The sequence below is a fragment of the Miscanthus floridulus genome, chromosome 19 (genome assembly GCF_019320115.1).
Source record: "Miscanthus floridulus cultivar M001 chromosome 19, ASM1932011v1, whole genome shotgun sequence".
NCBI lineage: Eukaryota > Viridiplantae > Streptophyta > Magnoliopsida > Poales > Poaceae > Miscanthus > Miscanthus floridulus.
Window position 1 is genome coordinate 94301301 of NC_089598.1, and position 13299 is coordinate 94314599.

Sequence of the window (13299 nt, forward strand, 5' to 3'; positions counted from 1 at the left end):
CTGATTTTTATCATGAATCATAGAAAATCTTCCTCGGTAATCTGAGTGTCATTACGTTAAGAAAGAAACTAAAATCTATCTAAAATCCTAGATTCATCCTGCTGCAGGGTACATTCTTAGTCTTTATCTGTGTTCATATTCATATGATCATTATAATTAGCATGTATGCAGCGATTGCTAGTAAACCATATACACACATAATCATCATAAATACCCTCTCTATTTTAAATTATACGATATTTTGGTATTTCTAGATATATTTTTAGTACATATCTAAACATAATATATATCTAAATGCATAGTAAAAGTTATATATATATATATATATATATGGAAAAAAAACAAACGTCTTATAATTTGGAATAGAGGGAGTATCCTGCTAATTTTATATGGATTAAAGTGTGTCTAATTTACATAAATATCTAACAATGATTAGATCGTATGGTGGGATGCACTTTTTTAATCAGCACCGTGTGGATGGAGCCGTGCCATGTTTCGTCTGCTGCGTTCGGCTGGCTGGCCGGCTGGGACTGGGCTGGCTAGCGCCGTCACACTTTTACTGTTCATGCGAACCGTGTTTTTAGGCATAAGCCTGTTCGCTTGCTCGTAAACGATCATAAAGTTTGAGCTGAGAACAGTGTTTTTCTCTCACACCAAACCAGTCAGCAGTAAATAATCCACGATCATTTACGGTCTCCCGAACAGGCTGAGTATTTTTCTCTCACAACCATCAGTCGGAACAGTATTTTTTTCTAAAACCAATCAGCCGGAACAACAATCACCAGTCCCCAAGTATCGTCCCATCAACCTTTTCCCGGGCGGTAGGCTTCCTAGCTTCTCCTTGTCTCGATCACTTACGATTAAACTGACAGGCCGACGATCGTCGTTGCCATGACTTCTGAATCGGATCTGGTGCAGGTTTTAAGAGAGAATGGCGACCCAGAAGAGCGTTGGCAACCTGACGGAGGCGGATCTGAAGGGGAAGAAAGTGTTCCTCCGCGCCGACCTCATCAATGTGCCGCTGGACGACGACCAGAACATCACCGACGACACCCGCATCCGTGCCTCTGTCCCTACCATCAAGTTCTTGACGGAGAAAGGCGCCAAGGTGATCCTGGCCAGCCATCCGGTGAGCAGAGGTTTCTTGCTCTGTCTCTGAGAGGTTACTTTGGTCCGATTTGTACCGGCTCCACTAATGAGCGAATCTTCGCTGCATAAGAAACCACCGAACGGCTCCACTAATCAACGAATCTTCGCTGCATAAGAAACCACCGAACGGCTCAGCGAATGATCAGACAATCTCGTGACTTTTCTTTTCTCGAGAAAAAATGCTTTTATAACTGTTTTATTTTTAGAAAGTTGTAACGTTATAATCATAACTTTTATACATAATATTTTAGGAACATTACTTGTAATCATAAATATATGTTTTGACATAACTTTATAAATAATTTGTTATGACTACTTTTCTACATTACTTTTATGACCTAACTTTAATTCATAATTATAAACAAACAAATTTATCATAATTTTTTTTTGAAGAAACAGGTGGAGAATCCTTTGCTGAACGCATATCTTCTAGTAATAAACTATACAAATCACATAATTTGTACACAAAAAATTTGTACACATAAAAAATATACGCAACTTCTTCAACACATTTTTTACATAATTTATTTCATAAAAAAACTTTTTAACCTGAAAAATTTGTTCATAATATATGGAAGAAAAAGAAACAGGTTACATATGAGAAAATAAAAAACAAAGAAAAAATGAAAGGAGAAGAAAAACGAAAATACCCAACCGTGAAATCATTCTCCAACCGAACCGCTATATTGGATTTGTGGATTTGTGCTCGAGCAGTCGAGCGCATGAAATTTGTTGCTACATTGGGCGATTGGTAGGAACGGTACAGTTCTATGCATAGTGGCTCTGTTTGCTGCAGTTTTGCAGCGCAGCGGCTGCGCCTGCGGCTGCACGTAGCTCAAAGATACAGTACAATTCAGTGGAGGAGCTGCAGCCGCAGCAGCAGCAGCAGCAGTGGCAGCCGCTTGAAGCTAAAGCAAATATGCCTAATTATGGATCACAGTTATTCAGGTAGGAGAAGCACGGCCTTATAGTGAACTCTTTTTTTTTGTGTGTGTGTGGGCTAGTGAACTCTATTTACATGGCAAATCTGTCAGCTCTATTAGTGAAAAGCCAATTAATTAAAATTTACTCTGTACTGTATATCTTAGTCTTTTCACAGTAATAATAATCAGGGTGATGGTTTCACTTAAACAAAAAAAATGGAAATTGGGTTCATATAGTGCATGGTGTTTTAACTGGAGATATCCCACTTGATTAATCATGTAATTGCTGTAATAATTGTTCAGTAACTGTCTTGAGTCACCAAAATTCAAAGGTCATCTCTCTATCTCTCTATTGGGGGCTGGCACCAATTAGCAACCTGATGTGATTTTCAACATTTACGTCAATCGACAATAAACATATCCCTTACAAACTAAAAAGTACAGCAGATAAAAATACATTAAAAGGGGAGAAACGTTTGTTCATCCCTATTGATTTTTAGGCTGAACTGAACTGCTTAATTTTTTTTCACTTTATGTATTCTATTTCTAAGCAATCACTGTTGTGCTCTCATCAGGGGCGTCCAAAAGGTGTCACTCCCAAGTTCAGTTTGAAGCCTCTTGTCCCGCGCTTGTCTGAGCTCCTTGAAGTGTTGTGTTTTGAAAAGATAACTCATGTTTATTCTTTTACATAACATTAAAATTTGCAATTATAACTCATCTTATATCCCCTACATTTTGCTTATATGTTATATCCATTGATATAAAAGGTGTTTATGGCCAAGGACTGCATTGATGAGGACATCGAACAGTTGGCTGCTTGTTTACCAGATGGAGGTGTTCTGCTCTTAGAAACTGCTAGGTTCTACGAGGAGGAAGAGAAGAACAACCCTGAATTTGCCAAGAAGCTGGCTTCAATTTCTGATATTTATGTAAACGATGCCTTTGCACACGGAGGAGCCCTGCTGGAAGGCGAGGGCCTCCCAGGTGTCTTTGCTTTTGACATCAATGATGGTTATACCACGGTTAGTGGTACCAAGAACGGGCTGCCGACAAGACCAGCCACCATATTTCAACTGATGATGGTGTGAGCTCGGAGCTGCCAGTAGGCACGAGCCGCAGGACCCTCCCAGCAGGTGTCTTTGCTTATGAGATCACTAGTGAAGACAAGAAGGTGATCCACCACATTTCGAGTGATGGTGGTCGTCGTGCGAGCACGAAGGTGCAGGAAGGCAAGGGCCTCCCAGGCGTCTTTGATTGGAGTGGTGAAGATGGCTCGTTTGTTACTGGCGAGAGCAGGGCGGAAGACAAGTATATCGAACACATTTGACTGGTGGTGCTGGTGCGAACACAAAGGTGCAGGAAGGCAAGGAAAACAGATATGCCATGGATGTGTTATGTATTCTGCTGTATATCTAAAACCCTTTTACAGTACCTTTGTTTGGTCATGGTCGTTACTCCTCTACCTTAGCCTACAGGGCATTCTTCATCGGGCAATAGCTGGCATTTCAGGTGCAAAGAACCTCTGAAAAAAACAGAGCACCGAATAAGTGTCCTTTCTTTGTTTGGTTGGCTTTACTTGGTCGTTTCTGGACTTTCGATGGACTACGTAGTCATGAACTACGTCAAGAAGGTGCATGTGCAACTTTGTAGTGGATGAAAACAAACTTTATATCATAGTTGTAGATCCAGTTGATTACTTTTTCATTCGAAATCACTTACGGTCCCAGAATTCTCTTTAAAGTTCTTATATTTTGAAATTCAATTTTTTCAAATTGTACAAACGACCTCAAATGGAAAAATGATTAGCGATCTACAACTTTGTATGACTACTTTTTCATTAGCGATTATTTATGGTCTCAAATTTGTATTTGAAGTTCAAACATTTTGAAATTCAGTTTTTTGAAACAACCTCGGATGGAAATCGATCAATACCAAAGTTGTAGATCTGGATGAGAACTACAACTTTGTAGTTGATGACTTTTCATTTAAAATCATTTGAGGTCCTAAAATTATGGCTCAAGTCCTCATGTTTTGAAATTCAAATTTGTCAAACGACCTCGATGGCAAAACAACTAAAACCGAAGTTGTAGATCTTGATAAGAACTACGATTTTGTAGTTGATGACTTTTTCATTTGAAGTCGTTTATGGTTCTAAATATTCATTTTAAAATCCTGAAAAATGAATACTAGGGAATGGATATGTCATATAGACACAAATAACTTTGGTGTGGAGTGGTTAGAGGAGCTGTGATGACGTTTCTTAAGTAGTGTTTCTTTCTTCTTTCATTAGGGGTTGCGTGCATTGTTTGGAACTCTTTTTTATTCTTAATGAAAAAGCATTATCAGCATACTTTTCTAAAAGTTTGGTCCTTCACGAATTTCTTGGCGACAGATTTGTACTCATCTATCATCATACCGTGTTGGGTCGTTGCTTTAAGACCCTTGTGAGAACAGATCACCATAGCCTAACTCTTGATGACTTCAGCGTGCCTCGTGTTGCAAAACGTCCTGTGTCGGCCACCATTTCATTTCAACCCAGAACTTGATCATCTCAGCCCTGAGGTGCTTTGCCGGCTTGGTTAGACTTTCGTCATGTAAACTGTCATTATTGGACAACAAAAATGTACTATGCTATTATGAGAAATGGCTTATGTGCTACTCCATCATCCATCACAATTTGGTAGTGAAAACATCTAGCTCCTAATTTGGGTTTGATGATAATGATTGTTGGAAATGAGCTTGTGTATTCCAGGAGGTGCAAAGGCCAAAAGTATATTGGGTACATATATGCAAGAAAGCCCTTATACAATGAAGTATGTACATCAAATACCTAAGTTTGGATGATAACATTGGTGACGAGATCTCGCTTGTGCCTCGGTAAAGAAGTAAGCCAAATGAAGCTTCGAACGAACATAGCAAAAAGTGATAACATTATCCTACACTTGTGCCCGAGTGTACGAGGCATCGTCACCAATATGCTTGGTGAGCTCATTGTTCACCGGATCTCAAGTAACACTAATAGCACCGGTACTGTTAAATAACAGAGGAGTTGGGACAAAAGATGAAACACCAAAATGCTCAAGTAACTATCATACCTCTGTGGTCGCAAGAGCCATAGCATGCAACTTAGCCGTTGCACTCGACGAGAAACTACTTTCAACTTAGTCTTCTAAGCGATGAAACTACGTTGACACATGTGTGCTTGCGGATTTATCTAAGTTCTATCAAGTGTTAACCTGCTCAGATAGGAATTGTTGTAGAGCACCTGAAAGATGCTTCCCCAGTAGAGTCAGCATGAAAAAATGAATAGAAGTGCCAGGATGAGTACATATCATCTTGTCAAAAGTCTTAGAGATGGATAAAGCCTCACTATGGTGTTTCATGAAGTAAACCGAGGCGAACCAGGAGAAATCATCCATAAATATGATATAGTATAGATGACCCCCTTTCCAAATAAAGGGTGTCAAACCCCATACATCAAAATGACTAAGATCAAAGGGATTTTCAATACTGACACACTAGAATCATATGGAAGCTAGAGCCATTTGTTTGGCATATAGCCCTGACACTGGTATGAAGTATACATCACCAAAGAAAGTTCCTAATAAGCCACGAAGAACTAATGTAGGTAGATGTAGACCACATAAAGGCCCTAATCAATAATGCCACTAACAAAAAAGATGAGACTAGCATAGCAGAAGCAGAGCTCAAAATACTAGCAATGCTAGTACGAAGAGGATGAAGCTAGTTGTGCTTCTAAAAACGCTGAGAATCATACCGATGGGGACCAGACGGCCAGTACCAACCAAAACTCGTGTGTTGAGATCCTAAACATTGAGTTGGAGTCAAGAATAACACGCAACCATAATCATTGTGTTGAGTAGTGGAGATTACCTGCACCATCAGATTGAGAACATAAGAAACACTAGGAACATGGAAAGAGAAGGACAATAGATCTACTAGAGTCAAGAATCCTTGGTGTAGTACCTGAAGTGGATGGTGGTGCCTTAGTGGAAGACTAAGAAGTACCAATAGAAGCTGAAAGTTCAAAGTCTACAGTAACAGAACTAGCAACCCTGGTAGGTGCAGAAGTTGCAAGGCGACGGAGCAACATGAGTATCTCTTGTGTCTCAGAACTATCCAAGATACTCTAAGGTCCTCCAATAGAGGCATTGCTAGGACCCTGTGAGGAATGACCACCTAAGCAAGAGTGAGCCTTCTTCTTTAATTGCTGGAAGAATAAGTCTCTGCATGGCCATCTTTGTCATAGCTAGTAATCATAGTGAAGTCCACTGGTACTGCCACTCTTCGAAGAGGATGCCATTGAAGAGGGCGGGTGGCGATACGGCACGAAGAGCCATGCGGGTCGTGCGGAAAGGAGGGCTAGGCGGTGCAGCAGCAAGAGGAGCCGTGCGGGAAACACAGAGAGGAGTGTCAGGTGGGCAGTGGTAGGAGGAGCCGCATGGGTTATGCTCGAGTTGGCAGTGATTGACAACCAAGTGGTGCACAGCGTGAGAGCCAACGAGCTGACGGTCGTGTGGGCAATGGCAGTGTTGTGCCACTCGTGCGCATGGGCGACGGCAGGAAGAGCCGCGGCCCGACGATGACGACGTTTGTGGCACCGCATGAACGGCAACCCAAACCCTAATTAATACTAGAGCCTGGCTCTAGATACCACGTTGGAAATGAGCTTGTGAACTCCAAGAGGGGTGTCAAGGCTTTCTTGATGTACTTCCTCCATCCCAAATTATAAGTCGTTTGGCTTTTTTTACCTCAAGTTTGATCACTCGTCTTATTCAAAAAATTTGTGCAAATATGGTCATATTTAAGTCATTCTTGAAGAACTTGTATTAACAAAATATGCCACGACAAAAGAAGTGATATTTTGCACAAATTTTTGAATAAGACGAGTGATCAAACTTGGTGTCAAAAAAGTCAAACGACTTACAATTTGGGATGGAAGAAATACTTGTTAGTCCTACTTTTCATGATTTAATTGTAAGTCATATATTTGGTGCATATGGGGCTGTTTTAGATACCCGCCACTGTCCGCCACGGGAGTGCGGCAGGTTGTGGCGGGATTTGCTTGTCTATGATATTGTGGCCACCTTGTTTCACTCGCCAACCAAACAGAAGCGCAGACGAGTGTCTCACCACTCTGCAGCGTGGCGAGGTGTGGCCGTAGACCAAACACCCAATATATACTTCATTATAATTAAGACAAATTACCAATAACTAGTAGAAACAGTAATCTTCTTGAGAGAAAAGAATTAAACAAAATACAGTGGTAATCAAATCAAGATAAAATTGGAATTTATTCTACTATGACATCATATCTAAAAATGCACCGACTGAGATGTATTAAAGGTGGATAGAAGCCTAGCTACTAACTGAATCTATACAAATATACAAAGCAATAACTCATGACTCAAAGAAAAAACAATTATTGGTTTGAAAAACTGAATAATTGACTTGTCTCCCCCTTTTAATCTCTGCTTGTGGTTAAGCAATAGGCTTTCTTTAGTAAGAAGAGATGAAAAAAAAAAAAGAATGAGTAATAGTATGCATTCTAAAGCCTGCATTGTCAGCTTATCCCAATGCCTTGCTGAGAAACCAGCAACTACCTAATTCCAGAATATTAACACCAATTGCTAGTTCAGAGACTGGTGGCTTGATTTGCATCAAGGCCAAACCCAGCCTTGCAGGCTCGCTATGTCTATGGTTAGAGAGTATCACTTAGCATTTTTCTTTCTGTTTTTTCTTGAGATTCGCAAGCTCTGTTGTAACTGTAACTTTTTTTGTACCACTTGTGCAGCTGTATTGTTTTATTACCCTTAATGAATACAAAAAAAATAGGTGGTGGGGCTTTTCCCCTACTGACCCCTCAAAAAAATTTTGCTAGTTCAGAGACTCTTTTTTTTTTTGACAAACCACGAAGTATACACGAATCCTACTCCTGTGAGACATGCATGACGCTTGGTTTAATAAAGATGAAACAAGCACATACCGGCGAAGGAACTCATCTGTCGGGGGCCTCCGCGATGCTTTGCCGCCCTTTACTGGTTGGGAGAGAGTGAAGCTGCAACATGATCTGGTGAAGCGTCACCGATCGAGCGCTACTTGAGACGCCGGCCGGCCGGCCGGCGTTTGAGCAGCCAGATCATGCTGGCAGCTTCAACCTCTCACACCAGCAATGTGTTCTTCCTTCCCCACCCGGATTTGGGAGACGCCCAAACGAGCAGAAGAGGACTGAGGAGAGCATGCATGCAGCTGCAGTTTTGGCGTGTGCGAAGGCAAAGGGGACGAAATCAGAGCTCGACTGCGCGAGCCGTGCACGGACGGAGGTCGCAATGCATTGGAGGCTGTTGTTAAGCAGAGCACTACATTACTACATGCGTGGTCCCTCGTGCGCCCACCCAGCCAACCCCTCCTCGTGACGCTGCCGCTTTGGTTGCCCCAGACGACGCTGTCGTGCTCACTGCGTCTGCACGTATTCGCATGCGTCTCTGTTGTGTAGCCTGTCCTTGCGTTGGTAGCCCAGCAGGCTGTGTCCTGGCATGGGCAGCTCGGCGCCATCTGATTCTTGCGACCTCTCAATGCAATGCAGCTAACCAACCTGTTCTGATTGCCAGCAACGTCTCTTTCCTCCTCTAAAGAATTCAACCTTCCAACGACGGATTCAATCTTTCAACAATCACCTTTTCTCTACCAGAACGGATTCAATCTTTCAGCAATTGTCTTTTCTCTTCCAGTCGAGCGTGTACTGGGTGAAGGTTAGCATCCAGCGTGCCAAGTTGCTGATGGGGGATGTGGGATGGGCAGAGAAGATGCACCTTGACACCAGAAATGAGCTGTGCTTGACTTGAAAATTTGGTTTTTAGCATGCAATGATTCCATTAGAGTGATTATGATAGCCGAACAACCTGATAACACTTTGGTTTTGCTTATTATAAGCACCGAACAGAATTATGGCCATCGATCATTATTCTTGCAGGATTCGGAGTTGTTGTATTTCCTATCAATCATTATTCCATCATGTATATATCAGAGAAGTGTGTTACTGCATAATTTCTCTCGCTTTATCAGTTTTCTAGCACAGTAAAACCTAGGGATCAATTACCAGGGCATACCGCCTATACTTCTTGTAAAATTTCACCTGGCTCAGGTGAAATTTGTTGCTCTGAATGTGTGTACATGTGCAACAAATGATATCACTTAGTAGTCTATCTAGTTATGTAAAATGGAACAGAAGGAAGTCCATTTGGATTTTTGACCCAGCTGCTTTCATCTGGATTCCACCATAAAAAGAGTTAACAATCATACCCAGCGCTTGGATGGTTCAACAATCTTGAAGATGTGCCCCGTGGGTAAAAACATACGTTCACGGAAAGGGCATTTGAAATATGTACGGCCGATTGTTTGCCAGGATAATTCTAGAACCTGTTTAATATTCTCAAAGAATCTGCTGCAATAGTATTTCCTTAGCAAAAATGCTGCAAAAGCTCAGTAATTCCAGAGATGAGTGCTCAAAAGAGGCCATCACAGGGGTAGATACTAGTACATCATCACTCTTTCTCTTTTTGGAACAACAGTCAAGACAAGCAGCAAACTCACAAAGAGGGTATGATCGACACAAAAGAAATCAAACATGTCCCCCTTCGTAATTTAACCAGGGGGCCACTTCATCTGCCTTCCACCGAGTACATGCAAGTGCAGATGATAGACAGATTGACCTATGGATTGATAAATGACACACCATTAGCATAAAAATGAAACATTTGGAGAGAACGGAAAAAAAATGTGGGATGAAGGTTGCGCCTGAGCTCCTTACATCCTTCAGCTCCATTGTTTATGACAACACGGTACCCATTTGCTGCACCTTCCTTTTCTGCTACTACTTTTGCTGCGTAAAGAAGCTGGCCCAGAATTTCAGTATGCCTTGGCTCAGCCTAATAAGAACATGTAACAATGTCATAAAAGTCATGGTAAAATGTTTTACAGGCTGACCTCCTTTTGCGCACATAATATGAACTACACTACATACCTTGTTTAATCCAGTCAGCCCATCTCTCACTTTTGGGATGACTAGAACGTGCACAGGGGCTTGTGGATTAATATCTCTAAATGCCAGCACATTTTCATCTTCATATACGATGCTTGAAGGAATTTCCTTTGCAATGATCTTGTCGAAACTGAGCAAATTAAACATAAGTGAATATTCAGTGCCACAAAACAGAGTACAAGCAAGTGTATGAGGTCTACATGGTTGGTCCTCCGGTATCAGTAGTGGCGGCGGCTGCTTTGGCAGCAGCTTCCTCATTTGTTGATGAAGCAATATGGCGCACAAATCTAAAGCAGCAGGGAAATGTATCAGAAATCAACTTTAGAGCATTAAAGGACCATAAGTGTGTAAAGGGCTAAAAGAGATGACTCTACAAATTCAAAGGACCTGAAGTTAGTAGAAGCTCAAGATAATTAGCAACTGAAAGTAGCCCGATCTGGTTGAATTGAATTCAATCAATTTGCAGACACAAGTTTTTATGACCACTATAACAAACTTGGAGGCCACAGTGACCATTTTGCAGAAGATCTGGAAGGGGTAACAAAGGTTATGAGTCCTTCCTCCCTGCTATTGACTATCAATTGACTGAACTATCACTTGGGGTACTTGTCATGTAATGAAGAAATGAATCACAAGTTCTCAACTTAAACTTATATTGATTTCTAATTCTAGTGAACCTGGATGTTGTCCTAACACAAAAGCTTATGTCAGGAATGCTTTCCTTGTGCCTTAATATTCACCTTGCAGTGTCCATGTCTAAGCAAGGAGGAGTTTCTCTCGGCTCAGTCAAGTGTTTCAACTGACATCCAATGAACAACTCTAACCACGGTTGTCCTATAAATTATTGTACAACCAAGCATAGCTTTTGTTAGCAACCAAGCAGTGAGAGGAATTGTACTAACCACTAGGATACCATCAGCAAGCAGGTAAATGCAGAAGATAGTAGACCAGATCGCAACCACTCAAATCCAAAGAAACACACAAAAACAAAAGCCGAGCCTCGCCAACACGAATAGCCCTAAATCCAAAACAAATTTACAATAAACGTAAGCACAGTTTTCCACCTTTGGGGAGGCACGCGGTGGGGGAACCGGAAACCCAGCGGCCGCATCGAGGCAGAGCGCCTGTAACAAGGAAGGGAAAGACGAGTTGGATCGGACGGGATTGAATGCGATTGCTGCTCGAAACTATTGTGGGGGAGCAGAATCGAAGAGCTTGCCTGAGGAGAGAGGACGTGGCCGCCGTGAGCGTGGCTGTCGCCGCCCTGGTCGCCATGGGAGGCGATGGTCGGTGGGTGGAGAGTGCAGTGCTGCTGCCGCGGCCGTGCGGGGCAGCGGGGGGATGCGGCTGCGGCTGCCGCAGGCCCGCAAGTGCCGCGGTCCCGTGCTGAGCCAGTGAGCGAGCCCACGAGACATTCATGATAGCCGTCCGATGGAATGTTTCACGGTCCAGATGGAGCTCCCTGTCCGCTGAGATCTATGGAGAATCGAGATGTCCCGAATTTTGTTACTAGCCCAATAATATGAGCCCAAAAGCCCAAATCATTTTTAAGCCCACTGACCGTTTCCTCTTTAATAAGGCTTATTATTTTTTCTAAAAAAATAAGGCTTATATATTAATATTAATGCGCGCATGAGCTGAAAGACTGGAATATCCTGGCCGCACGCCGCCCCGGCATTCTGATCCGCCGTCCGCAGCCCTACACCTTGGTGGCTTGCTGCGCACCGTGGCCATTCCACTTGGAAAAAAATTGGGTGGGCGATGGGGCTACCGCCGCGGCGTGCGACCCCCTGGCCGATGGGTGCCGCGTAGACGTGGACTCCAACGCACGGCAGCTGTACACCGGAGACAAATCGATCGATGGCTTGGCTCTAAATCGGCTCCGCTGCTTGGAGTCTTGTTTTCTCACGAGACGACGCCAAGACCAGAGCGGGCTATTGCATGCTTGCATGCCGCCGCCACCACTTCCATAGGAATTGGTCGCGCCGGCCATGGCAGACGGCGAGGGCGGCCGGGAAGAGACTCAGGCAACGGTAAATAGGCGGAGGTACAGGAGGAGCCCAGGGACAAGGCTCAGGCGACGGCGACGTGATGTCAAAAGCGGAGCCGGGCTCGGTAGATGCGGATGGCGAGAGCCGGAGAGACAGAAGCGACGGCCAGGTCGTAGGCGGCGCAGGCCGCGGGTACAGGTGATGGATTGGCGGCAGAGGGAGCCGAGCCGATTTGGTGCCGAGCCATCTATCGATTTGTCTCCGGTCTCGAGTCATGTACAGCGGCCGTGCGATGGAGTCCACGTCCACGCGGCATCCATCGCCCTGGGGTCGCACGCGTGCGGTGGTAGACCCATCGCCCACCCAAAAACCCGTGTGCATAGGATCATGCAGTGCCCATCGCCATCCCTACCGTCGCCGCAACGCCGCCCGCTACGTGTTGCGCACGCCGTCCTGTCCTGCGCCGGCGCGGAGGGAACGTGGTATTTAGCGTCCACCGGGAACGTGCGCCCTGTTTGTTTGGGCTAAAGATGGCAACGGGGAATTCCCCGTCGGAGGTTGCCTCCCCATCCCCATCCCCGCGGGGAGAAAAAATCCCCGTCCCCGTCCCCGCCAAAGCTCACGGGGACGATTTCTCCCCCATCCCCGCCCCCGCGAGGGGAAAAATCCCCGTCGGGGATCCCCGTCCCCGCATTTGTTCATCACCATTCAGGTTAATTCATCATCATTCACATGAGTTCATCGACACAATATTAGAGTACACCACGAATCACAATCCAAAAATAGCTAAATAGCAAGAAGCATGATATTAATCATCACAAAGGTGTAGAACTAGGGTTATTGCTGTTATATATACTCAGAAGACATTGGGCCTTCGTGGGCTGGTTGGGCCATCAGGAAAGAGAGCAAAGCCTGTATATAAACAGGGCGGGGATGCGGGTATCGGGGACGGGGAATGCTCCCCCAGACCCGTCCCCGCCAAACCCGACGGGGGACGTTTTCTCCCCGTTTAGATCCCCGTGGGGACATATTTGACTCCATCCCCGTCCCCTAATAGGGGAATTCCCCGTGGGGAATCGGGGATCGGGTCCCCGTTGCCATCTTTAGTTTGGGCATGTTTAGTTGATAAGCTATGGCTAAAAGTACTGTTCGCTGATTTGATGTGAGAGAAAAA

The 13299-nt window shown here is 44.0% G+C and overlaps 2 protein-coding genes across 2 annotated transcripts; one reads left to right on the forward strand and one right to left on the reverse strand.

Moving 5' to 3' along the window:
• Nucleotides 1–625: 625 nt before the first annotated feature.
• LOC136526403 (phosphoglycerate kinase, cytosolic-like) lies at nucleotides 626–2998 on the forward strand (the record flags this gene model as incomplete). The annotated part of the gene is made up of 3 exons (XM_066519075.1): nucleotides 626–1129; nucleotides 2648–2719; nucleotides 2840–2998. Coding segments are annotated over exons 1-3 (429 nt in total), but the record flags the coding sequence as incomplete, so codon positions are not given.
• A 6491-nt stretch (nucleotides 2999–9489) lies between these two features.
• Nucleotides 9490–11656, reverse strand: LOC136527613 (14 kDa zinc-binding protein-like). Its single transcript, XM_066520400.1, has 6 exons — nucleotides 11354–11656; nucleotides 11199–11258; nucleotides 10335–10421; nucleotides 10117–10264; nucleotides 9904–10021; nucleotides 9490–9805 (listed from the first exon to the last, which is right to left on the reverse strand). The coding sequence occupies exons 1-6, from the start codon at nucleotides 11551–11553 to the stop codon at nucleotides 9738–9740; spliced, it is 681 nt and encodes a 226-aa protein (XP_066376497.1). The 5' UTR covers nucleotides 11554–11656; the 3' UTR covers nucleotides 9490–9737.
• Nucleotides 11657–13299: the final 1643 nt, after the last annotated feature.